Raw genomic sequence first — 26,658 nt, 5'->3', positions numbered from 1 at the left:
TATTGCTAGGGGGACAAGGGAGCAAAGCGTTCTCTGTTTCATTATCTGAATTGGAGTCACATATGCCCTCTGAGTCCTGCGCATCGCTAAGGAGCTCCCTAGCGGGCGAACTAGAGCGGAGGTTTCCCGTGGTCTGGGATTGTTGTGGAGATCCGCATTGTCCTTCTCTATCAGGGGACGGCCTCGGTGACCTGAGGCCACTGTGTCTTTCCCTGGAGGGGGAAGACCTATTGCTATGTGAGGACGCAGCTGAACGCGACCTGTGGGTCCGCTTACGCCTCGAACTGTCGGAAGCGCCCTGATCATGAGACCGGACGTCCCTTTGCTGGGTAACGTTCATAGCCGAGACATGACCCTGCAGTAATGTGGAGGTCAGGTTATCTATAGACTGTCAGACTGCGACATCTGAGTCGCCCATTCCGGCGTAGTAGCGGTCGCAGAAGCGTTGGTAGGGACTTCTTTGGGTTCTGATCCTGTTTTTTGGGTACAGTCCCGGCAGTGCGGGTACGTGCTGCCGCTGGGGAGAGTGGCCTTGCAGGCTGTGCAGACTGCATAAAAGCAGTCTTGCCTGGTTCTTTTCCTTGAGCCCGACATAGTACCTAGGCTGATTAGTGGAGGCCCTACAGGGGTATCTACGCAGAGGAGAGGAGAGCGCTATATGGTATAGCAATTCACAGCTGAGTACCAAGGACCCAGCTGTGATCTTACCCCACCGGTGCTCCCGCTTAGGTCCAGCGCTGATACATCCCACGTCCTGTGCCCCCTGGAGACTGCTGTGCTGCGTTCTTCCAGGTGCAGCAAGATGGCCACCGGATTCTGAGGTGGAGAGGGAAGGGGCGGAGCTGGAAAAGGGCACGCTGGGCCATGTAAAAGCGCGCCCCTCCTATGACACTCCAGTGTCATTTTCGTCATCCGGGGGGCGGGAATGGGTCGGCGACTTCGGCTAGGCCGAAGCCACGGCCTAAATTTGAGGTCTCCTGCCCAGCAGGGCTCCAGGACGGCGCGGTCGTCCGCGGGGGGGGGGGGGTCGGATTTAAACCAGACCCCCCCAGAATGAAAGGAGGGCTGGCGGTGGGGCCATATATGTGACTGGGGCCCTGTGGAAGGTACCTTGTGGCGCCAGTGCTGCAGAGACCGGGGCGCAGGAAGCCCGGTCTCTGATAAGTGCCCTGCCTTACTGCACCTCCCCCGGTCCCAAAAGGAGCCCACAGGTGGACTGGGGTCCCTGGTGCCTGGTACAGGCCCTACCTGCGGTGTCTCAACCTAATACCCCCAGAGGGAGATTAGGGAGGGTGCTGCTGTCACCATCAGGGGGCTTAATCGTCGCCTCGACCTCGACCCAGAGCCGGACGGAACTGAGGAAGGAGGGGGGGGTCTCGACCTCGAACCAGTACCCGAGGGACTGGTGAGGGAGCGACATGGGGAATAGCCACCTCGACCTCAACCGGGTACCCCTAATAGGGGACCGAGGAGGGAGCCATGCCGGGAGTCTCGCTGGAGACCCTCTTTTCTTCATCTGTAGTCCTTTGGGAAAAAATCCAGGAAAAAGACGGAGTGTAAAAAAAAAAATCTTAGGTGTGCCTCCTGCGACACTAAGCAAAAACTGGAGAAGGCTGACGCCGTCCAGGGGTGTATACTGCAGAGGAGGAGCCAAAGTTAATCTTTTTCAGATTATGCATAGTGTCGCCTCCTAGTGGACAGCAGCATAACACCCACGGTTCTGTGTCCCCCAATAAGGCGACAGTGTAAATATTCTTTAAGAGTAATCGCAATACAAGATACAACAGAACACCTTGAGCCAGCAAAATAAATTCTTTTGTCAGAGGGTGTGTAGAAGGCTAGTGTCAAAACGCGTTGGGGCATGGCGCCATTCTAGCAGGAGATGAACACCGGTACTTGCATCGTTACAATCCTCTTATCCACCTTGGGTTGAAGGTTTTGCTTATTGGTGTCAGATTGTTATACTACTGTAGTTTCATCATGGTACAGTCCACTTGCACTTTAGCATTCGGCACGATGCACTTTATACTTGCATGTGGATTACAACAAGAGTATCCCATTATTCTAAGTGTATAACATTCTTTACTACACCTCTTACACTGTCTCTTACTCTGTAATGTCGTCTTTTTGTGGACTCAATTTGAGATTGTTTTAAAATTTGATGCAACTTTCATTGCTGAATAAAATGTATCACCGTCTACAATAACTATATCTTTCTGTGAATAGTTCTTGATCTGTTGTGTTGGCCAGTGCCTGGGTATGGCTATTTAATGCCAACATTAGTGCAATTACTATTTGAATACATTGATCTACAATGTGACATTTAGGCAATTCTTGTATGGAAGGAAATAAGCTTTGCTAAATATAAAACCAATTTATTCTTATTTTTACCATGTAAAGCCACAAGTGCAATTAAGGATTGTTGACTTGCCTGCTATAGTTCTCTTCCATTGTTGGGTCTGACCAACTAATGTGAGCAAGTTAAACTATGTAACGGCCCATCATTAAAATGGGAACAGCCCACTACCACAAACTGGGAGATGAGTACGACCTCAGACCAGTGTTCTGGCACCTTTGGAGAGTTAAGGTTATTTCTAACTTAAACAAGCCCTTCTTAAAACAGCATGGTGTGCAGGTCAGTTAAGTGAAATCCTTTTCCCTTCCATATTTCATCAATTTCTTTAGTGAGGGAAAGCTGTGGATGGCACCTGGAGAAATGTACCATTACAATGCAGCTGAAGAATGAATAATATACTGCTCAAAAAAATAAAATAAAGGGAACACTTAAACAACACAATGTAACTCCAAGCCAATCACACTTCTGTGAAGTCAACCTGTCCAGTTAAGAAGCAATACTGATTGTGAATCAATTTCTCCCACTGTTGTACAAATGGACGACAACAGGTAGAAATGATAGACAATCAGCAAGACAACCCCTATGACAACCCCTATGACAACCCTAGAGTGGTTCTGCAGGGGGGGTGACCACAGACCATGTCATGGTTCTCATCCTTTTTGGCTGTTTTGGTCACTTTTGCATTTTGTCATTACTCGCACACCTAGAGGTACAGTAGCATAAGGCGGTGTCTACAACCTAGAGAAGTTGCTTAGATAGTGCAGCTCATTCAGTATGGCACATCAATGTGAGATGTGGCAAGAAGGGTATCTGTCTGTCATCAGTGTCCAGAGCATGGAGCAGATACCAGGAGACAAGCCAGTACAGTAGGAGGGCAACAACCCAGCAGCAGGACCGCTACCTCCTCCTTTGCACATGTAGGAACAGGAGGAGCAGTGCCAGAGTCCTGCAAAATAACCTCGAGCAGGCCACTAACATCCATGTGTCTGCTCAAACCGTCAGAAACAGACTTCGGTGTGAGTGCTCGATGTCCTCAAGTGGGTGTTGTGTTTAGAGCCCCGCACCGTACAGGGCGATTGGCATTTGCCAGAGAAAACAAAGATTGGCAGATTCAACATTGGCGCTCTGTGCTCTTCATGGATGAGAGCAGGTTCACACTGAGCAAATGTGACAGACATGACAATGAGGAGACGTCATTGAGAACGATCTGCAGCTTGCAACATCCTCCATCATCACCAGTTTGACAGTGGGTCAGTAATGGTGTGGGGAAGCATTTCTTTGGAGGGTTGCACAGCCCTCCATGTGCTAGCCAGAGGTACCATGACTGTCAGTTACCAGGATGAGATCCTCAGACGCATTGCGAGACCATATGCAGGTGCAGTGAGCCTGGATGCCTTCTGATGCATGAAAACGCTAGGCCTCAAGTGGCTGAAGTGTGTCAGCAGTTCCTGCATGATTAAAGTATTGATGCTATGGACTGGCCTGCCCATTCCCCAGACTAATTCAATCCGAGCACATCATGTCTCATTCCATGTTTCATCCACCAACACCACGTTGCACCACAGACAGTCCAGGAGTTGACTGATGCTTTAATCCAGATCTGGGAAGAGATCCCTCAGGACAACATCTTCAGCTTCATAAGGACACATGGATGCCACACACAGTACTAATCATCATTTTCTTGTCTTGAAGCATTTCCACAGAGATTGGATCAGCCTGTAATTTGATTTTCCACTTTGATTTTGAGTATCATTCTAAATCCTGACCTCCATGGGATATTAATTTTGATTTACATTGATCATTTTTAGGTTTTATTCTACTCCACTATTCCACTACGTAATGAATAAAGATTTGCAGCTGTAATATTTCATTGTGATATCTAGGATGTGGTATTTTAGTATTCCCTTAATTTTTTGAGCAGTGTACATGACAGACCATGAATGTGAAAATAGCTGATTTTTACAAAGATATCTCCACTTTGACTACAAGATACAACAAATGAGTGACTCCCTGTTACCTCACCTATACAACCTAATAAAATGATGTGGTACTGCAAATTATTGTCTTTAGTGAGACATACTAATCTAAAGCATGAAAATATCACAAGTTTAGAAGGAATGCATAAAATGAATTTTACACAAAAAAAAACGGATTTAAAACATTTTCAATGGCCACTGATGCCATTTAAAAAGGGGTTATACAGGATTTTGCTAATGTTTTTTGTATGGAGTCAAAAACTTAAGACAGGTAGTTGCTAACTACCTGCCTGTTCCGCCTAGAACCAGATCTCACCAGGCTCAGAGCAAATCACAGACCGCTCTGACTACTTCTTGTGACATCCACTGACAGAACAGCTTCTCTTCCTCTCCGCTGTGACGACAGAACATAACTGCTGATGTCATGCTGATACACAGACCAAAAGCTGTAAATGTGAGGAACTGTATCAGGGAACTTGTCGTCTCAGACTGGAGATGTAGTCTTGTAAAGTTCTTCACCCCAGACAAAAAAAAAAAAAAAAATCTTCCTGGATAATACCTTTACGACTTACTGTCATTTTAGGAAATCTCAACACAAGCAGGATTCCAATAGTAAGAAAAGCCTGTATACAATGCTGATATAGGATCCACAAATCACAACAGGTGATGTCACGGATCCCCTTTCCTTCACAACAACCCTTGTACAGGCTCATTAGTTGCGTCAACACAAAAAATAGGTCCAAGTCCGTCCTTTTCTGCCAATGCAAAAGTGGATTTTCTGGAAGGATAGTAGGTATGAGTCCAGAACAGTCCTATCTGCCAGGTGAAGATTGCAAGGTTTTGTTTTATTTTTAAAATAAATACAGACCAATATTGGGGGGGGGGGGGGGCAACATTCTGTAAAATCGGTTACAGGCAGACAAGCACAACTCACCTAAGTATCATTTTAAGTCTAAAAATCTCTAAATTTTTGACAGTTTCTTCCTGTCCTGGAACACGGGAAGCTAGGTTTTTGAGGGATTTTATTATCATTGAGAGAGCATCATTTTTGGCTTCATTCTTTGCTTCTTTTTTCAATTCTTCATCAGTTAAATTTTCTAGAAATTGAGGAACCATTTCTATAATTGGAAGAAAGTATTTCTTGACTGTATGAAGAGTTAAAAAATCGTAGCACTGTCCAAATGGCCTACAAAAGACAAGCGTAAAACATTTTATAACTGCAGCACATTCAAAGTTGTGATTTAGAGAAGTAGAAAAATAAGTACGGGTTTTTTTTCCAAGAGACTGTCTAGATTAGAAACTGTGTCAACCATAGGATATTGAATAACTTCCTGATCTCTAGGGAGCAGACTGCTGGGATCTCAAACAAGCGTGAGAAAAGGGAGCCGCATGTGAATGGAGCGGTGGTCACTCAGGCTCCGAAGACCAAATGAGCGAATGGATACAAATAATTTCTAAACTTAAGAACACCTTTTTGAGAAATAGGAAAATTATTTCTTTGCACCATGTTAGAAGACAGAAAAATATTAAAAATTTTAGACTCCTTAGTGGTTGATACCTTTTAATGGTTAACCAAAAAGGTAAACTGCAAGCTTTCCAAACTATTCAAGACTATCAGGCATAGAATAATAAAATCTGAAGACTCACATTTATGCACAAGAGGACACATGACTAACGTAATAGGTAAAACAAGCACTGTGAAGAACTATCAATGTCTGACAGTGAGAAAACCACTGTGGCCAAAAATGTTTACTCATTTATATAACATTAATTCCATAGCACTTTACAGACATTATCTGCACTGTCCCCAATGGGGGCTCACAATCAAAATTCCCTATCACTAGGGAAACCCACACAATCACAGGGAGAACAAACTCCTTGCAGATGTTGTCCTTGGTGGATTTAAACTCAGGACTCCAGCGCTGCAAGTCTGCACTACTAATCAGCGAGTCCCCTCTAAAATGTAAAAGTGCTGCGGAAAATGTTGGTGCTATAGAAATACAAATTATATAAGTAAAGTGAACCTGTCAGCAGGATTTTGCCAAGTAAACTACAGGCATTGTCATGTTAGCAGTGTTAAACTGATTAAAATGATACCCGGGGTGAAGAAATCCATCTTGTGGTTCTTGTGTAATCAGTGTAAAAAATTTTCAATTAATGCGATGCCCATGCTCCGGGGCAGGAATGTAGGCAGTTACCTTCCTGCTCCAAGCCAGAGAAACTAAGGAAAGACCTGTCCACAGACCGACCCAAAGCACAAACATGTTCCTTATCATAGAGACAGAGAGAGACACTGTGTGCTTAGGGGCGGCCTGTTGGCAGGTCTTTCCTTGGTTTCTTTGGCTTAGAGCAGGAAGCTAAAACTCTGCCTATATTTCACGCTCTCAAGCAGAGGCATCTTATTAAATGAAAACTTCTAAGGCTAAGTGCATACGTACCGGAACTCTCGCGGAAATTATCGCGAGAATTCCAGAATTCCAGTCCGCGGGAAAATCGCATTTTAAATTCCCGCGATTTTCCCGCGGAAAAACTAGCATTTTGCAAGCGTATTTAGCTTGCAAAATGCTAGCGTTTTCCAAGCGATCTGTAGCATCGCTTGGAGAACTGATTGACAGGTTGGTCACACTCGTCAAACATAGTGTTTGACAAGTGTGACCAACTTTTTACTACTGAGGCCGCCTATGCAGCATCAGTAGTAAAAGATAGAATGTAAAAAAAAAAAAAAAAAAATAGTGTTATTCTCACCCTCCGACGTCCCGCGCATCCGTTCCCAGTAATCCTTTGCGAAAATGCCCGCGATGACGTCAGTTCTCGCGGGATCGCGACGTCTCGCGGTAATTCGCGATGACGTCGCGCGAATGACCGCGAGACTTCGCGATCCCGCGAGAAGGGACGTCATCGCGAGCATTTTCGCAAAGGACTACTGGGAACGAGAGCGTGAAGAGAAGCGGGAAGGCTGCGCGGGACGTCGGAGGGTGAGAATAACAATATTTTTTATTTTTAAATTCTATTTTTTACAGGGATATGGTACCCAAAGCCCGGAGGACAGTCTTCTCTCCTCCGGACCATGGGTACCATCCGCAATTGTTCTGCTTACTTTCCGCATGGTGTGCACAGCCACATGCGGGAAATAAGCGGAACAATGCATTCCTATGGGTGCGGGATCTCCGCGATTCCGCAAATTAATGAGCATGCTGTGGTTTTTACCGCAAAGCGATTCCGCCGCGGTAAAAACCGCAGCATTAGCACAACATTGCGGAATCCCATAGGAATGCATGGGATGCTTATTTTTCGCGGCAAAATCGCACGGTTAAAACCGCTGCGGAAACGCGAAAAAGACGCCACGTGTGAACTCAGCCTAACACAGATTACACAAGAACTACAAGCTGGATTTCTTCACCTCTGTTATCATTTTAATCAGTTTAAAACTGATAACTTGGAAATGCCTGCAGTTTACTGAGCAAAATCCTGCTAACAGGTTCACCTTAAGAACACTACATTAGATATGATGCAGCTGAAAGTACCTGGGATCTTATAGTAATGATGCGAGTTTGGGATCTTTATTTTGTCCATGGTCATTATAAATGGACAGATTTTACATTTTTTCTGGTTGCAGAGGAAAGGTTCCTGTAGCTGATGGAGAGGACAAGGGATAAGTGCACCATCATCTGCAGAAGAATAAAATAGAGCCATCCTTGTACCAAAAGCAAATTGACCATCCGACATACCTTAAATTGGACAGTTTCCATCCAAAACACACACACAAAAAAAAAAAAAAACAACTATCGTCTAGAGCCAAGCCATCAGATACAATTGGATATGTTCCAACCCAATGGACAGAGACAAACACCTTAGTGGCCTCAGAAAAACTTTTGAACCAGAGCTACCATCCAAGACCAATTGAAAACCACATTACAAGTGCCACCAGAATATCAAGGAATCATCCTTTACATTACAAAACTAAGCAAGAAAGCAACCGGGTGCCTCTAGTAGTCACCTACAATCGAAATCTGGAGGTGCTAAGGGTAGCTGCACAGAAATTACAACCTTTATTCCAAAAATATGCCAGAGTACAATCTATATTTTCAGAACCCCCACTTCACAGATTTGGGGTGCTGCCTAAGATGCAAAAGCATCATCGTCAGAAGTTCCCGGTCTGATCCAACACCTCCAGAAACTTTTCCCTGTAGCCAGAAATGTAAAATCTGTCCATTTATGACATCAGGACTAAAAGATCCCAGGTACTTTCAGCTGCATCACATCTAATGTGGTGTACTTAATTATGTGTACCAAATGTCCAGCTGGGGTCTGTATGTAGGGGAGACCAGGCAAAAACTTAGAGCAAGGATAAATTCACATTGTGACGATTAAAAAAAAAAAAAAAAATATATAGAACTACCTGTGGTCAAACATTTTTGTGTTCCTGATCACTAGATCATAGACATGAAATTACTTGCATTAAAAGGTAACTTCAAATCTCAGAGGGACAGAAAAATTTGTGAGTATAAACTTATGACGACCTTTGACACTCAGTGCAGGAATGAATGTGTCGCATGGATTTATGTCTTTCTATATCAAGGAATGTGCTCCTCAGACATTGTGGGGGCATCACAACACATTAACAGACCTCAATCACAAGACAATAAAACTTTTTTTTTGTGTGTCCTCTTTTTCATAAATATGTGACTCTTCAGATTGTGTTATTCTATTCTGATGAAGTTATCTCGAACACTTGCAATTTGTTACCATTTTTTCGGTTAGCCATTATAAAGGGATTTACCACTGAGGACTCAAGTTTTAATATTTAGAAATAGGAACATTTCTAAAGATGTAACCAAGAAATAATGTTTACATTGTTTGAAAAGCAAGAGTGAATATTGCAGAAACTGGAAGAGATGCTCCACAGACACCAAATATACATAAATTGCAAATTATTAGTGTAAAATGATCCTAAATCAAAAGAGCAAATTAAACACCGATCAGAGTATGGAGCAGATAGCCTATTAGCTTAGTCATTAAATTATTCTATATTCTGTCTCCAAGATTCATGCTTGAGGACCAAATTTTGCCAAAATGTTGAGAACATAGTATGAGCTAAAATTAAAAATAAATAAAAACAAACAAAAACCATGAAAACCTGAGGACAGTCGCTCCATGCAAGCTCAGCTGTGTCCCAGACTTCCCTGCTCATTATGGGAGACGTTACGAGAAATATGAGCCCGATTCCCTCTTAGAGCTCCCTCAGTCGATTACATTTAAAGGACATGTGCTGTCTTAAGTAAAAATCTGTTCATAGGTTGGAAATAATGGGACTACTAGAATGTACATTGCATCCTTGGAACTGGCAAAATGCGGAATAGCTCAGTAATTTAAACTCAGCATTGAGAGAGACTGCAGACTATTTGTTCAAGCTTGGACAACCCTTTAAAATTAAAAGGGAAGGTACCACGTTTGTAGATAATAAATCAACGTAATGTAGCATAACATTCTGTTATAACAAAGTTTCAATTGCATTTGAAACACGTTTAGTGTGTTATAGGAGTTTAAAGAAGGCACTGGGGGCTGACATCTTGCTTTCACAATAGCAGCACCACACTGTCATAATACGGCACCCCATGGTCATAGTAGAAAACAGATTGACCCAACCCTATGTATTGTAAGGCAACTGTCACTGCTGTGAACTGGGCACGCCTCTGCGGGCTGCACAATTCACAGTAGTGGGAGTGTTCTGCTGACATTTTCATGGAGCCCTCGGAGCCAACATCAGCAGTACTGCTTCCAGCAGAAAAGATCCTAGATTGACAGGAGTAAAGTGTGTGAGAGGAGCGCAGACAGAGTAGCAGAGACTGCAAAGACATCAAGGAGGAACAGTGTACAATGAGCAATATTGGAGCAAGAGCTGTGGGCATGAGCTGTGATTCATCCCTCAGTGAGATACCAAGGAGCTGCAGGTCTGCAGTGAATGACCATTGTGGAGGGGGGTGAGAGATGCATGTAATCTGGCTGAGGCTGGGTTCATATTAGCATTTGGCTGGTCTGCGTATGGCTGCATACTTCTTCCTTAACGACCGGGGTTATTTTCGTTTTTGCGTTTTTGTTTTTCGCTCCCTTTCTTCCCAGAGCCATAACTTTTTTATTTTTCCGTCAATATGGCCATGTGAGGGCTTATTTTTTGCGGGACGAGTTGTACTTTTGAACACCATTGATTTTACCTTGTCGTGTACTACAAAACGGGAAAAAAAATTCCAAGTGCGTTGAAATTGCAAAAAAAAGTGCAATCCCACACTTGTTTTTTGCTTGGCTTTTTTGCTAGGTTCACTAAATGCTAAAAGGAGATTTTTGTGTACTCACCGTAAAATCTCTTAGCCTCTAATTGGGGGAAACAGAACCATGGGTGTTATGCTGCTGTCCACTAGGAGGCAACACTGCATAATCTGAAAATGATTAACTATGGCTCCTCCACTGCAGTTTACACCCCTGGGCGGCGTCAGCCTTCTCCAGTTTTGTGCAATAGCATTAGGAGGGACGTAACAGAAATAACCATGCCTGTAAGAATGGTACTATGCACGAGCTCAAAGAATATTATAAGAACTCAACCGTAAACAACGGCCCGTAAGCTCCCACCATGTTGCCCTTACGGGCCGTTGTTTACAGTTGAGTTCTCATTGTTCTTTGAGCTCGTGCATAGTAGCCTTCTTACAGGCATGGTTATGTTATTTGTTACATTCCTCCTAAAGCTTTTGCACAAAACTGGAGAAGGCTGACACCGTCCAGGGGTGTATACTGCAGAGGAGGAGCCATAGTTAATCTTTTTCAGATTATGCATAGTGTCGCCTCCTAGTGGATAGCAGCATAACACCCATGGTTCTGTGTCCCCCAATTAGAGGCTAAAAAAGATTTTACGGCGAGTACACAAATCTCCTTTACTCTGTCGCCTCATTGGGGGACAACCATGGGACGTCCCAAAGCAGTCCTTGGGTGGGAAGCAATGGACGAATATTGTGCTAGCAGGACCCTAAACTTGGGGCACTGCCGCCTGCAGACCCCGTCTACCCAGGCCCGCTGAGAACTGGGTATGAACACTGTAGTGTTTCGTAAACGTGTGTAGGCTAGTCCAAGTGGCCGCCTTGCATACTTGTGCCGAAGCCTGGTGCCGAATGGCCCAGGAGGCCCCTACTGCCTGTGTAGAGTGTGCCGTGATACCAGCCGGAAGAGAGGAACTGTTAAGTCGGTAGGCCACCGAACCACCTGGCAAGGGTAGCCTTGGAAGCCGGCAGGCCCTTGCGACCGCCTTCCGGAAGAATGAAGAGGGAATCAGACTTCCGGAAGGGTGCAGTCCTGGACACGTAAATCTGCAATGCTCTGACGAGGTCAAGCGTATGCAGAGCCTTCTCCACTCTATGAACCGGAACAAGGGATGGCAGTGAGATTTCCTCATTTAGGTGAAAGGTGGACACAACCTTCGGAAGGAAGGATGGTACAGTACGGAGAACCACCTTGTCCTGGTGAAAAGCTAGGAAAGGCTGTCTGCAGGAAAGTGCTGACAATTCAGACACTCTGCATAGCGAGGTGATTGCCACTAGAAAAAACACTTTCTGTGACAGAATGTAGAGTGGGACTTCTTTAAGGAATTCGAAGGGTGGTGCCTGCAATGCTGTCAGGACCAGGTTGAGGTCCCACGTTTCCAGTGGACGTCTGTAGGGGGGAACTAAACGGGAAACTCCCTGGAGGAAAGTCCTTACTTGCGGCTTGCTAGCAATACGCCTTTGGAAAAGCACTGAAAGAGCTGACACCTGGCTCTTAAGCGAGCCTAGGGATAGCCTGGCGTCCAGGCCCGATTGAAGAAAACAGAGTACCTTCGGGAGGGAATAAGGGAGTGGGACCGGTCCACGAGACTCGCACCAGGTAAGGAAAGCTCTCCAGGTACGGTAATAAATCTTGGCGGAGGATGGCTTCCTTGCCCTGATCATGGTCGCAATGACATCTGGTGAGAACCCTGCCTGGGTTAGAATCCAGGTTTCAAGGGCCATGCTGTCAAATTGAGAGCCCCTGAATTCTGATGGTAGAAAGGACCTTGTGACAGAAGGTCGTGACGGTCGGGGAGACGCCAGGGGGCGTCTGCTGTAAGTTGTACGATGTCGGCGTACCATGTACGTCTGGGCCAGTCCGGCGCGATCAGGATGGTTGGAACTCCCTCTTGTTTGATCTTCCTTACGACCCTGGAGATCAGGGGGAGGAATGGAAAAATGTACAGGAGCTGGAACTGGGTACAGTCCTGGACCAGGGCATCCGCTCCTAGCGACCGCGGGTCGTGTGTCCTGGCCATGAAATTGGAGACCTTGGCATTGAGATGGGATGCCATTAGGTCCACATCTGGGGTTCCCCATCGTTGACAGATCTGGTACAAAATTTCGGGGTGGAGAGACCACTCCCCCGAGTCCATTCCTTGCCTGCTGAGGAAGTCGGCTTCCCAGTTTTCCACACCCGGAATGTGGACCGCAGAGAGTACCGACCTCGTGTCTTCCACCCAGTGGAGGATATGTGCCACTTCTCTCATCGCCTGGGCGCTGCAGGTCCCGCCTTGGTGATTCACATGCCACCGCCGTGGCATTGTCCGACTAACGTATGTGAGAGGCTGCAAGCAAGTGATGAAAGGTTCTCAGTGCCAGGGAGATGGCCCGGATTTCCAGTATATTGATGGGCAAGGTCGCTTCCATTGGTGACCACTTGCCTTGTGCCCTGTGATGTAGGTGCACCGCACCCCAACCTGTCAGGCTTGCATCGGTGGTCAGGACCTTCCATTGACCTGAGAGAAAGGGTTTTCCTCTTGCAAGCGAAGTTGGCTTGAGCCACCAATGTAGGGACATCCTGGTTGACGATGTCAACCGGAACTCCCTGTCGAGGGAGAAGGGGGTTCCTGTCCCAAGATCTGAGGATGGCTAGTTGAAGAGGCCTGAGGTGAAACTGTGCAAATGGCACTGCCTCCATTGCTGCTGCCATCCTGCCGAGGACTCATGGCAAACCGGAGAGATCGGGGAGGTTTGCAGAGGAGTGTGCGAACTCCCAGATGGAGGGCCAGTGTCTTGTCCTTGGGAAGGAGCACTAGACCCCTGGAGGTGTCGAATAATATCCCCAGGAAGGTTAGAGTCTGACTCGGGGTAGTCGATTTTTGTAGATTGACTAACCATCCCAGACGACTGTGTCTATTGTGATTGAGACACTGACCTCGCAGTCCTTGAAGGTGGAAGACTTGATGAGAAGGTCGTCCAGGTACGGAACGACTATGCCTCTGGAGTGTAGAACGTCCATGGTGGCTGCCATGACCTTAGTAAACGTTCTTGGAGCCGTTGCAAGTCCGAACGGGAGATCAACAAACTGGTAGTGGTTTTGGTTGATTGCGAACCTGAGAAACCTTTGATGGGCGGGAGCAATTGGTATGTGCAGATATGCGTCTTGTATGTCTATGGAGGCAAGGTATTCGCCCTGCTCCATGGATGTTATGATGGACCAGAGGGACTCCATGCGGAAATGACGGACCCGTACATATTTGCTGAGCTGTTTTAGGTCTAGTATGGGCCGGACGCTGCCTCCTTTCTTGGGCACTACAAATAGATTGGAGTATAACCCTCGGAATCTTTCGTTCGCGGGAATCGGTACTACGACTCCTGTTTGAAGGAGAGAGGAGACCGCTTGGTGGAAGGCACGAGCCTTATCTGATGGTGTTGGTGGAATAGAGAGGAAAAACCGGTTCGGTGGAGTGGAAGCGAACGCTATCTTGTATCCGGAAGACACTTTCCCTGACCCACCTATCTTCTGTAATAGGCAGCCAGACTTGCTGAAAGAGTAGAAGTCTACTGGTGGGATGTCTTCCGGAGGTCGTGAGTCATGATGAAGTGAAGTTCTGAGGTTTTCCTCCCTTGGGTTTCGCTTGGCCTGCTTTCGACTGCCAAGTCCTGTCCGGTCTCTGCGCCGTCCGTGGGTTGTCCCTGCGTGGGGAGCGGTTACGATTTTGCTCTGGGCGCGAGACGGACCAGCCCGAAGAGTTCCGAAAGGATCGGAATCGTGTTTGGTTTCTCAGTTTAAACGTGCGTTTAGGTTTCAGTTGAGGGAGAGAGGTACTCTTACCCCCAGTGGCATTGGATATCATTGTGTTCAACTTTTTGCCAAAAAGCCTTCCACTAAGGTACGGAAGAGGCGTGAGGGACTTTTGAGGCCGCATCCGCTTTCCATTCTCGCAGCCAGAGGATAGGCCGAATCGTAATGGCGTTTGCCGCAATCCCCGCTAGACCTCTTGCTGAGTCTAGGGCTGCATGAAGCATGTAGTCTGCTACCACTGCTATTTGAACCGCTTGGTCCGAGAGCCCGGTATTTGAAGCTTGAAGACCCTCCTGCAGTTTTTTGGCCCAAGCCAGGATGGCCTTGGCCGCCTAAACTGAAGCGAACACAGGGGCCAGGGAGGCCCCTGCCGCTTCGAAAATGGAACGAGCCATGCGTTTTACTTACCGGTCTGCTGCGTCCCTGAGGGTTGAGCTATCTGGCAGTGAGAGTAGGGTCTGTGCTGCTAGTCTAGATACTGGGGGGTCCACTTCGGGTGGATCTGTCCACTCTTTGGTGTCCTTCTGTGAGAAGGGGTACTTCGCTTCCAAATATTTGCGATTGGCAAATTTTTTTCTCAGGCTGCGAAAACTGCTAAGTATCGTTTGAAACTCATGGTGATTAAGGAAGACCTTAGGTGGTTTTAGAACACTTTCGAAGCAAATCTTATGATCTGGGGCTTCCAGGGCTGGATCTGAAATTTACAGCACCCGATGGATGGCACAGATTATGTCCTCAACTAGCGCTGTATTGCTAGGGGGACAAGGTACCACGGACCTCTCCGTTTCGTTGTCTGAGTCGGAGTCACAGATGCCTTCCGAATCCTGTGTATCGCTAAGGTGTTCCCTGGTGGGCGATCTGGGGTGGAGGTCTTCTGTGGTAGGGGATCTCTGTGGTGAACTGCATTGTCTGTCTCTGATAGGGGACTGCCTAGGAGACCTGGAATGACGGTGTCTCTCCCTGGGGGGGTGACCGTGTGCTATAGGACGACTCAGGTGATCGGGACCTGTGGGTCCGCTTACATCTGTGAGTGTCGGAAAAAGCATGTTCCTGAGACAAGCTGTCCGTTTGCTGGGTAACGTTCATAGCCGGGACACGACCCTGCAGAGCTTGCAGCAATGTAGCGGTTAAGTGATCTATGGACTGTGTCATAGACTGCGACATCTGAGTAGCCCATTCCGGCGTGGTATCAGACACTGAAGCGTTGGTAGGGACTCCCTGGGGTTCTGACCCAGAGTTCTGGATGCAATCTCGGCAGTGCGGATACATGCTGCCACTGGGGAGCGTAGTTTTGCAGGCTGTGCAGAATGCATAGAAACATTCGTGCCTGGTTCTCTTTCTTGAGCCCGGCATAGTGCACAGAGGCTATCAGGGATCCTATAGGGGTGGCTATGCAGAGGGAGCCCACAGAGAGCCTTATAGGTAGTATGGATTCACAGCTAAGTAAAGAGAACCCAGCTGTGATCTTACCCCACCCAGTGTGCCCCTAGGTCCAGCGCCGACAAATCACAGTTCTGTGCTGTGGTTCTCCTTCTTGCTGGAGGTGTCCGTTTGTCAGGTATGTCTGCAGCCAAAAAAAAAAAAATGGCCACCGGGATGCTGAGGAGAGGAAGGAGAGGGCGGAGAGCTGAAAAGGGCGCGCTGGGCTATGTAGAAACGCACCTTTTCTGCCTCAATCCGCCCCTTCTATGACACTATAGAGTGTCATCTTAGTCATCCGGGGGGCGGGCCAGGGGGGGGCGGAAAAAAGGCGGCGGCTTCAGCTAGGCCGAAGCCGCGGTCTCAATTAGAGATCTGATGCCCAGGAGGGCTCCAGAGCGGCGCGGTAGTCCGGGAGGGGGTCGGATCTGCACCAGACCCCCTTGGAATGGGCGACTGGCTAGCGATGGGGACAGCAGGGGTAGCAGTTCCTGTTTGGGGGAGTCCCTCTGAAGCGCTATGGAGCCACTGCTGCTGCAGAGACAGGGGCGCAGAAAGCCCTGTCTCTGCTGTGCCATGTCTGCCTGGGGGCCAAGGAAGGAGCCATGCCGGGAGTCTCGCTGGAGACCCACTTTTCTTCATCTGCATTCCGGACGAAAAAGAAAAAAAAAAAAAAAAAAAAGTGTGCCTCCTTGCGACACTAAGCAAAAACTGGAGAAGGCTGACGCCGTCCAGGGGTGTATACTGCAGAGGAGGAGCCGTAGTTAAACTTTTTCAGATTATGCATAGTGTCACCTCCTAGTAGACAGCAGCATAACACCCATGGTTCTGTGTCCCCTAATGAGGCGACAGAGTAAACTGACCCATCAGTATGATTCGCCAGGTCATTACGAGTTCATAGACACCAAACATGTCTAGGTTCTTTTTTATCTAAGTGGTGAAAAAAAAATCCAAAGTTTGCTAAAAAAAACAAACACCATTTTCCGAGACCTGTAGTGTCACCATTTTTCGTGATCTGGGGTCGGGTCAGGGCTTATTTTTTGCATGCCGAGCTGACGTTTTGTAATGATACCACGTTTATGCAGACACGTTCTTTTGATCGCCCGTTATTGCATTTTAATGCATTGTCACAGAGAAAAAAAAAAACGTAATTCTGGGGTTTTGACTTTTCTCGCTACGTCATTTAGCGATCGGGTTAATGCTTTTTTTTATTGATAGATCGGGCGATTCTGAACGCGGCGATACCTAATATGTGTATGTGGGATTTTTTTTTTTTTTTTACTGTTTTATTTTGATTGGGGCGAAAGGGGGGGTGATTTGAATTTTTTTTTTTTTTTTTTACTTTGGCCATGGTTCAATAGCCTCCATAGGAGGCTTGAAGGATGCACAACTCGATCGGCTCTGCTACATATGGGCGATGAGCAGATCGCCCATATGTAGCAGATTTACTCCTGTGCTTTCATCGCCGACCACCGGGCGGCGCTGAAAGCCATCAGCCTGGAACAACCATAGAGGTCTTTATGAGACCTCTGGTTGTCCAGGCAACATGACGCCGACCCCCGATCACGTGACAAGGGTCGGCGATGAGCTCACTCCCGGACCGGCGGCCGAAAGTGCTATTTAAATGCCCACTGTCAGCTTTGACAGCAGGATTTAACTAGCTAATAGGCCCGGGCGGACGGCGATTCCGCTCGCGCCTATTGCGGGCACACGTCAGCTGTTCAAAACAGCTGACATGTCCCGGCTTTGATGCAGGCTCAGCGCCGGAGCCCTCAAAGCAGAGGAGATGTCTAATGACGGACTGTGTCCGTCATTGGACATTTAAGGGGTTAGCTCCGCCTTACTTCCACATGAATCTTGCGTATCTATCTTTAACATTGGGTACACACATGCGTTGTATGCGGATGTGTCCGCGTGCGTCATTTTGAAATGCCCGCCGACCGCACAGGAACGTAACATGTGTTCCCGTGCGGTCGGCAGGCATGTCAAAATGACGGACACATCTGCATACAACGCATATCCCTGCGTACATGTTAAAGATAGGTACGCAAGACGCATGCGGAAGTAGGCAGAGCTTAAGGGAAGAATTACACAGCCATCCGCAGACCAGCCAAACACTAATGTGAACCCAGCCTGAGAGAGACATATGAAGCCTGTGGGAGAGAGACAGTAACTGCTGGTGATAGCAGATCACAGGGCAGTCATCCACAAAATGGCACTGTCCTGTGATGCTGCTCTTCATTCTGCCCCAGGGATACTAGAACACCCAAAAGGGGAGGGAAATGGTGATGTCAGCAGTTACTGCCCCAATTTTCCAGCCAACAGTAAAGCTGGTAAGTCTTACTATAGCTGCTTGAGGTCTAAAACGGAAAATTCTCCCCCTAGTGATTATATATATTTGTAAAAAATATATATAATATATTTCATATAGAAATGTTTGCAAACATTGCCTTAATACCGTACATTTTTATTACCATTTTAAGCTTTCACAAAAAAACAGAAAACTGGTGGCACCTTCCCTTTAACAAGCATACAGGCAGAAAAACGTAAGTAATAAGATCATTAGGTGATATATTATTCAGTTCTGTATAGTAGACATTGCCTGTGTAACACCATTAATTCACATGGCAGGCTACAACATAGAAAGCATAGATGCAGAGGTAACTTACTTTATGAGAGCTGCAATGATTTGAACATTCAATGCGGAGCCATTCATAAAGCGATCATGCAGTAACTGGAACCCGTTTAACGTGCCAAACTTATTTATGAGGTCTACTAACCAACCCTTCAAATAAAAAAAAAAAAATTAAAAAAAAAAAAAAAAAAAGAGAGAGAGAAAGAGGTTACTTGCATAATGCAAACATATAACTCTACTTGCTGAGCCACAAGCAGCATGAACAAGAAACCGGCACAATTATTGTAAAATTATGTTTTACTCTGTAATGCTGTGGTATGTCAGAGGAAACATTAAAAGGGTGCCAGGGGGGGGATGACAAGTACGTCCAGTCACAGCACAATGCAGTGTCTTGGCCCATCTCCCTACCTACACTCTCTGCTAAACTGACAGGTCTCTACCAATACATACAGAAGAAGAGACCTGTTAATCATGCAGAGTTGTGAGTGAAGAAACTGAAGGGTTAATACCTTTGTCTGGTTGTCCTGTTCATCCCTTCCCTGACACCTATTAAAGCAAGTTCTCATCAGGCACCACTCAAGCTTGTTTTTTTTTTTATTGTAATACTGGACTGATGTCACAAATGGAAGTCTCCTGCCCCTAGTATTACACTTTTCAGCCATCCTTGTCTTCTATTCTCGGCACAGCTCGGTCATCTTTTGCAGTTTGTGACCTGCAGACCCCAGTGTTTGCTGAGCGAGCCTGAGGTCACTTCTCAACGCAAGTCTATGACAGCAAGAACGAGGCTCTTAGACTTACATTGAGAGCTTGTAACGGTTAGCTCTGACGTCTGGTCAGTCAGAACCTGCGGTTACAAGATGGCAGATCAAGACTGGAGCAGCAGACGGCAGCTGGTAGGTTTTAAGGGCAGGGAACATTTTAGGCTGAGTGCAGACGGAGTTTTGAGCCCTGCGGATTTTTCCGTGCAGAATGGAAGAAAACCGCAGGTCAAATGACCTGCATTTTTCCTGCGGATTTCTTCCATTTTTCACGCGGTTTTCATGCGGATTTTGTGCGGTTTTCCATTGCGGTCTTCCCCCTGCGGATTTGGTAACAGGGGAGATAGAAAACCGCACAAAAGAAGCAACATGCTGCGGATTTTGTACCGCAGGAAAACCGCGCGGAAAAATCCGCAGCGTCTGCACAGCGTTTTTTTTTTTTTCATTCATTTTAAAGGTACTGTACATCACAATGCGGATATGCAACGTTTCTGCGCGGTAAAATCCGCTGCGGAAACGCTGCAAATCTGCATCGTGTGCACATGGCCTTAAGGTGATACTAATCCAGCTCGGGTGGGGGTCAACACACTGCAGTGGCGCTTTAAACACCACAGTGTTATAGCATGAAATGATCATACATGCAATAAGGAAGCCTGTCTTATTCATGCTGACTGTGGATTAGCAGAATACATTATCTGACAAGTTCCCTTTAAATAACAAATCATTTGTATGTTCATATACAAGTCTACAAAAAACCTAAAATTCAAGTATGTACAGTATACGTAGAGTACTAAATTGGGACGGTCAAGTAGAACATACCAGAGTAGTAACTCAAATTTATAGCCCAATCGTAAAGTTCATAAGAAAAAATTGCTACAATAAATTAACCCCATCATGAAAGGAGCTTTTTTCAGTTTTGCGTTTTCGTTTTTTGCTCCCCTACTTCCCAGGGCCATAACTTTATTTTTTGTAATTATGGCCATGTGAGGGCTTATTTTTTTTGTGGGACAAGTTGTACTTTTGAAAGACACCATTGGTTTTAGCATGTCGTGTAACAGAAAACAGGAAAAAATTCCAAGCACGATGAAATTGCAAAAAAAAAGTGCAATCCCACACTTGATTGGCTTTTTTGGTAGGTTCATTAAATGCTAAAACTGTCCTGCCATTATGATTCTCCAGGTCATTACAAGTTCATAGACACCAAACGTGTCTAGGTGCTTTTTTTTTTTTTTTTTTATCTAAGTAGTCAAAAAAAATTCCAAACTTCCAAAAAAAAAAAAAATTTGCACCATTTACCAAGACCCAAAGCATCTCCATTTTTCGTGATGTCGGGTCAGGTGAAGGCTTATTTTTCGCGCACCGAGCTGGCATTTTTAATGATACCATTTTGGTGCAGATACGATCTTTTCATCGCCCGTCATTGCATGTCGCGGAGACCAAAAAAAAACCGTAATTTTGGAGTTTTGATTTTTTTCTCGCTATGCCGCTTAGCGATCAGGTTAATCCTTTTTTTATTGATTGGGCGATTCTGAACACAGCGATACCAAATATGTCTATGTTTGATTTTATTTTTATTGTTTTATTTTGAATGGGGCAAAAGGGGGGTGATTTGAACTTTTTTTATTTTTATTTTTTTTAACAACTTGATCGGCTCTGCTACATAGGAGATAACAGATCGCCTCTATGTAGCTGAATTGCAGACTTACTATGAGCACCGACCACAGGGTGGCACTCACAGCAATCCGGCATCAACAACCATAGAGGTCTTAAGGAGACCTCTGGTTGTTATGCCGGGTCACCGGTGAGCAAATTTCCGTCCGGAAGCGCTTGTTAAATGCCGTGGTCAGTTTGATAGCGGCATTTAACTAGTTAATAGCCGCAGGCGGATCGCGATTCTGCCTGCGGCTATTGCGGGCACGTGTCAGCTGTTCAAAACAGCTGACATCTCCCGGCTTTGAGGCGGGCTCACTGCCGGAGACACATCAAGGCAGGGGGATACTGACATCGGACGTACTATTCAGTCCGATGTCAGTAAGGGGTTAAAGTCAAAGACTTTCAAAAGATAAGAAACAACCCATACCATTGTGAGCCCCATCGGGGACAGCGATGATATCTGTAAAGCGCTGCGGAATTAACAGCGCTATATAAATGAGTAAAATAAATAAATACCAATATGGAAATGTGAGGCTATGTTCACATGTCCAGTAAGAAAAAAGTTGTGCAGACAACTTTGGCTTATAAAAACAAAAAAATTTAACCAGATCCATTTTTTTTTTTTTATCATTGAAGTCTATGGAACACGAATCCATTAAATAGTCATCCGTTGTATTCCATTTGAAAGTGAACAAGTTAGCAAAAAAAGGAATTTTTTTTTCTAAAGAAAAAAATGAATGTCAATTTTAACGAATCGGTTTTCTATACCTTCAATGTTTAAAAAATGTATCCAATTAAAATCAGTTTTTTAGCTGGACATAAAAGTTGTGCAGACTAACGGCTTGCTGCTGGATCCCTCCTAACTGATTACTACAAGGTATGTGAACTTAGCCTTAACTGCAGCTCACAATATACTACACCACCCACCTTTGGAGACCTTGGGTCAGGAGGACGGGCAAACAGCTCATCTTCTGCCAGCTGGACACCAGCTGGCACAGTCTCTGATGGACGTGTACCATTGTAGATATGAAATTTACAATGAGGATTTAAGGCCATAGCAAGAAGCTCAAGAAGAGGAAACCAATCCTGGGAAAGCTTGGCCACACACAGCTCCACAAGGCGATGAGTGTTATTAATAATACACCTCTGTTTATTGAAAGAAAAAGTAAACTAATTAATAAGCTATTCAGAGTAAGTGCACACGTTGCGGATTGTACTGCGGATTTGATAAAGTCCGCAGGTAAATCCTTAGGTCAAAAGACCTGCGGTTTATCTGCGGATTAGTCTGTGGTTTTGCCCTGCTGTTTGACACCTGTACAATGGAGCAGGTGTAAAACCGCTGCGGAATCCGCACAAAGAATTGACATGCCGCGGATTTGAAACCGCAGCAAATCCGCAGCATGTGCACAGTGTTTTTAGTTTTTCATAGATTTTAAAGGTACTGTACAACGCAGCAGTAACTGCTGCGGATCCGCAGGGCCAAAACCGCTGCGGATCCGCAGCGTGTGCACATGCCCTCAAACTTCATGAAATGCATTGGCATAAATAATTTTAAAAATGATTTCATGTATAAATCATGGGTATTTTGAAACCCTCTAGACTGACAGACATGTCCTTTCCAAAAAAAACACAGTAGTCATAAATGTGTCAACCAGTAGGATATCATGGGATTACAGCCACCATAGAATTATTTGTTATATAGAAGCAAATTTTTACCCTCCTTTGTACAGAACTCACAAAAGTGTGATGCATTAAAACCTTATATTCTATTGACTCCAGCAACAGACAAAAGTATTATAGTAACCTCTTAGTGACCAGGGCACATTTTTCCAATTTGACACATCACTTTATGCACCACTGAAAGAATATTACAGCGCAGGTGCAAGAAAAAGAAATGAACGCTGCACCTGCGCTGTAATATTCCTTCAGTGGTGCAGCAGGACCTGTGATGACGTCAGCACCATGTGACCAGTAGGGGCGGAGCTCACCAGAGCATTGGGTGCAAGCAGGACCTGTGATGATGTCAGCACCATGTGACAAGTAGAGGCGGAGCTAAGCAGGGCACCAGAAAAAGAAATGAATGCTGAGGAGGCGGCGCCAAATTCAAAAGCAGGACATGACTGATGTGAGGCATCTCTGTCAGAGGGGGAAAGCCCTGCCCCCCTGACAAATATCAGGTATGTCTGACCAATTTTAAAAACGATTATTTCAGCGGTGGAAGGGACGCTAAATAAAAGAGCCACTTTGACAGAATGCAGCATTAGTGCTGCACAAGGTGGCTCTTACTTAAAAATGCCTGCAGGGGGCGACAGGTTCCCTTTAATGCAAAAGTGGAAGTACAGGAATGAAAGTTATGTTTTTACCGCCAAAACGTCGCTAACATTTCAACAGGCAACTTAAGCTAGCCGATCCGGGATCAATTACTTGTCCTGAAGGCTGCAATGGCAATCCAATGCCAACACAATTGCAATAACATTGCGTCAGTGGAGTTAGAGAGCCCCCATGATCTGTTAACCATCTAGATGCCGCTGTCCCCATTAACAGCAGCATCTAGAGGGGTAAACAGCCATGGTGCGTGCCAACACCAATTATGGCTGATGCAGCAGGGAGTCAGCTGTAGTGTACAGCTGCTGTAGTTTCACCCAGAGGATGTGATTCCCAAGTCAGAAAAAGGGCTATGTACAGTTGGTTAAGGGGCTGAATTGCCATTTAAAGGGAACTTGTCAGCAGGCTTGTGCCGAGTAACCTATAGTGTCAGGTCATCGCCATTATACTGATTAAAATGATCCCTTGGTTGATGAAATCCGTCTTGTGGTTGTTGTGTAATCTTTATTTTCAATTTTGAGTTAATAATATGCTCGTGCTCTGGGGCGGCCTGTGTGGGGGTCTTTATGTTGTGCTCCGATTAGGTATTCATGTGTATGGCTTATAGCAGGTCACTGATCCCTCAGCGACCTCCCCCTTATTTTACATAATGAATTTGAGAAAAAAAAAAAAAAAAAAAAAAAATCACCTTCTGCAGGCAGGTGCTGGCGCCTGCATTACACATTCTTGATATGATCATTTCTAGCAAGAGAAAAAAAAAAGCCTCCAACGTGGTGCCGCCAGGGTCTGCACAGAAGCATCTATCAGATCACTGAACTGCTACTGCGCGGCCGCTGCCATCTTAGTGGAGACAATTTTTTTTTTCCTCTAGCAAGATGGCACCGCCTGCGTAAAAGCAGCTATTGGATCACCGATGGCTGTTACTGTGTCAATGCCATTTTCAGACTGATTAATTTTCAGTTTAAGTAATTAATGTATGCCATCAAAAAAATAGAATTAGACTTACCGGTAATTCGGTTTCTAGAAACCTTCCACGACAGCATAGGAGGATGTCTCCACGCCCTAATGGGGGACAGGAAGCACGAGAGGTTAAAAGGTCCCTCCCACCTCCCTCTCACCAGTGACTTATAACTGATTACCATAGCACCGGTTACCTTAAGATTCTCAGAATTTGTCCAAGAATGCAGGGAGGGAAGGAGTGGTGTCATGGAAGGTTTCTAGAAGCCGAATTACCGGTAAATCTAATTCTATTTTCTCTAGCAACCTTCCACGACAGCATAGGAGGCATAACAACCTATACCCTATACTGCACTGGGGGGGACGGACAACGGCCTTTTCGGCCAAAGACTAAATCCCTGTTGGACACAAGGTCTAATCTATAGTGTTTAGTGAAAGTATGTAAGGAGGACCAGGTTGCTGCCTTACAAATCTGCTCTGAAGATGCACCTGCCCTCTCAGCCCATGAAGTAGAGGTAGATCGTGTTGAATGCGCTTTGATCCCTGTAGGGGGAGTGATGTTTTGCGCCAGGTATGCTTCAGAGATAGCCTTTTTAATCCAATTGGCAATGGTGCTTTTTGCCGCCGCCTTTCCTCTGTTCGGACCAGAGGTATGGATAAATAGGTTCTGGTCAATTCTATATGGTTTGGTGTACTCCCAAGTAGTGGAGAATTATACGTCTTATGTCCAGCGTGTGAAACACCTCTTTGGGGTTTGCTGGGTTTTGACAGAATGAAGGAAGAATTATATTCTGAGACCTATGAAAGTCGGACACAACTTTTGGTAGAAAAGATGGATCAAGGGAGGGAACTATGGAATCGTCTGTTAGGTAGGGTTCCTTGATTGAGAGAGCCTGGAGCTCTCCTACTTGCCTTGCTGAGGTTATTGCTATAAGGAAGACTAATTTGTAGGTGAGGAGCTGAGAAGTACAGGAGGACAGAGGCTCAAAGGGTGATTTAGTGAGTCCCGTAAGCACCACATTCAAGTCCCATGGTGGGACAGAGACTAATTTTTTTGGATGTAGCCTAGCAGCCAATGTCATGAATCTTTTTATCCACCTGTGGTTAACCAAGTCATAGTCAAACAGGGCTTAATGCTGATACTTGTACTTTTAGTGTGCTAGGTTTTAGACCTAGTTCCAGCCCCCTCTGTAAGAAATCTAGGATGCGGGAAATTTTAAGGTTGACTGGGTTGGGCAGGTCTGGCAGACACCATGAGGAGAATCTCTTCCATATTTTATTATATATGGCAATGGTGACCGGCTTCCGAGATTTCTGGAGGGTTTAAATTACCGCCTCTGATAGCCCCCTGGCCCTCAAGATCTGGGCTTCAGAAACCAGGCTGCTAACTTCATTCCCCTGAGGTCCGGGTGATGCAGAGGGCCCTGTAGGAGAAGGTCGTCTTTTATGGGTAGGATGAATGGCCCGTCTACCTGTAGTTCTGTTATTAAAGAGTTCCAGCTCCTCTTTGGCCATAGCGGAGCTACTAGAATTGTTGGGGCCTGATCCTCCTGGACTTTCCTCAGGATTGCAGCAAGGATTGGAACTGGCGGGAAGGCATATGCCAGATGGAAACTCCACCTGTGGGCGAAGGCATCCACTCCCAGGGATCTGTCCCTGGGGTTCAGGGAGAAGTAGTTTCTCACTTGAGCATTCTCTCCTGAGGCTAGTAGGTCCACCTCCGGGAGGCCCCACCTGCTGACTAGTGTTCGAAAGACTCTTCCATTCAGGGCCCACTCGCCGGGCTGGATGCTTTTTCTGCTCAGGAAATCTGCCTGAAGATTGTCCGTACCCCTCAGGTGGACACTGTCAGGGAACGAAGGTGTCTTTCGGCCCAGCAAAATATTCGGCCTGAGAGGCCCTCCAGGTTGCTGGATCTTGTGCCACCCTGGTGCCTGAGATGTGCCACTGTTATGTTGTCCGAGTAGACTCTGATATGTTGGTCTTGGACCAGGTGTCTTGCTGCCAGGAGAGCCTCATCCACTGCTTTCAGCTCCCTGAAGTTTGAGGATCTTGCACTCATTTTCTGGCTCCATAACCCTTGGAATGGCTGACGAGACACTACAGCTCCCCAGCCTTTTTTGCTGGCGTCTGTTACCCTAACCAGGGGGATCTGGGACCAGTTGATTCCCCTGCACAGGTTTTTGCGGTCCATCCACCATGCTAGTGAAGCTTTCACTGTTCCCAGGGTCTGGACCCTTTTGTTCAGGCAGGTGTGATCCCTGTACCAGTTTCTTAAGATATGAGACTGGAGTGTTCTGGAGTGGGCCTGTGCCCAAGGCACCGACTGGATGCAGGAGGTCATTAACCTTAGTATGGACATGGCTGCCCTGAGGGTCGGGGATCTCTGTCCTCTGAAATCTGAGACTCTTGACATTATAGACCTCTGATGTTCCTCCAGGAGGAAGGACATTTGATTCTTTGAATCTAGTAGGATTCCTAAAA

At 46.0% G+C, this 26,658-nt stretch overlaps 1 protein-coding gene across 5 annotated transcripts in view; it reads right to left on the bottom strand.

Annotated features, from left to right (window-relative positions):
* The window catches only part of USP9X (ubiquitin specific peptidase 9 X-linked), a 255,269-nt gene that overhangs the window by 138,619 nt on the left and 89,992 nt on the right, over positions 1 to 26,658 (bottom strand). For all 5 annotated transcript variants that reach the window (XM_073566031.1, XM_073566034.1, XM_073566033.1 and 2 more), the window contains exons 6-8: positions 21,820 to 22,038; positions 18,516 to 18,631; positions 5,267 to 5,518 (exon numbers count right to left, since the gene is read on the bottom strand). In XM_073566031.1, coding sequence (XP_073422132.1) covers positions 5,267 to 5,518; positions 18,516 to 18,631; positions 21,820 to 22,038 — 587 coding nt within the window. The remainder of the gene's footprint in view (positions 1 to 5,266; positions 5,519 to 18,515; positions 18,632 to 21,819; positions 22,039 to 26,658) is intronic.

This window comes from Dendrobates tinctorius, unplaced genomic scaffold (genome assembly GCF_039654945.1).
Source record: "Dendrobates tinctorius isolate UK_male_01 unplaced genomic scaffold, ASM3965494v1 ptg000016l, whole genome shotgun sequence".
Taxonomy (NCBI): domain Eukaryota; kingdom Metazoa; phylum Chordata; class Amphibia; order Anura; family Dendrobatidae; genus Dendrobates; species Dendrobates tinctorius.
Note: the sequence above shows the minus strand (reverse complement) of the source record. Positions and strands in the feature narration are given on the sequence as shown.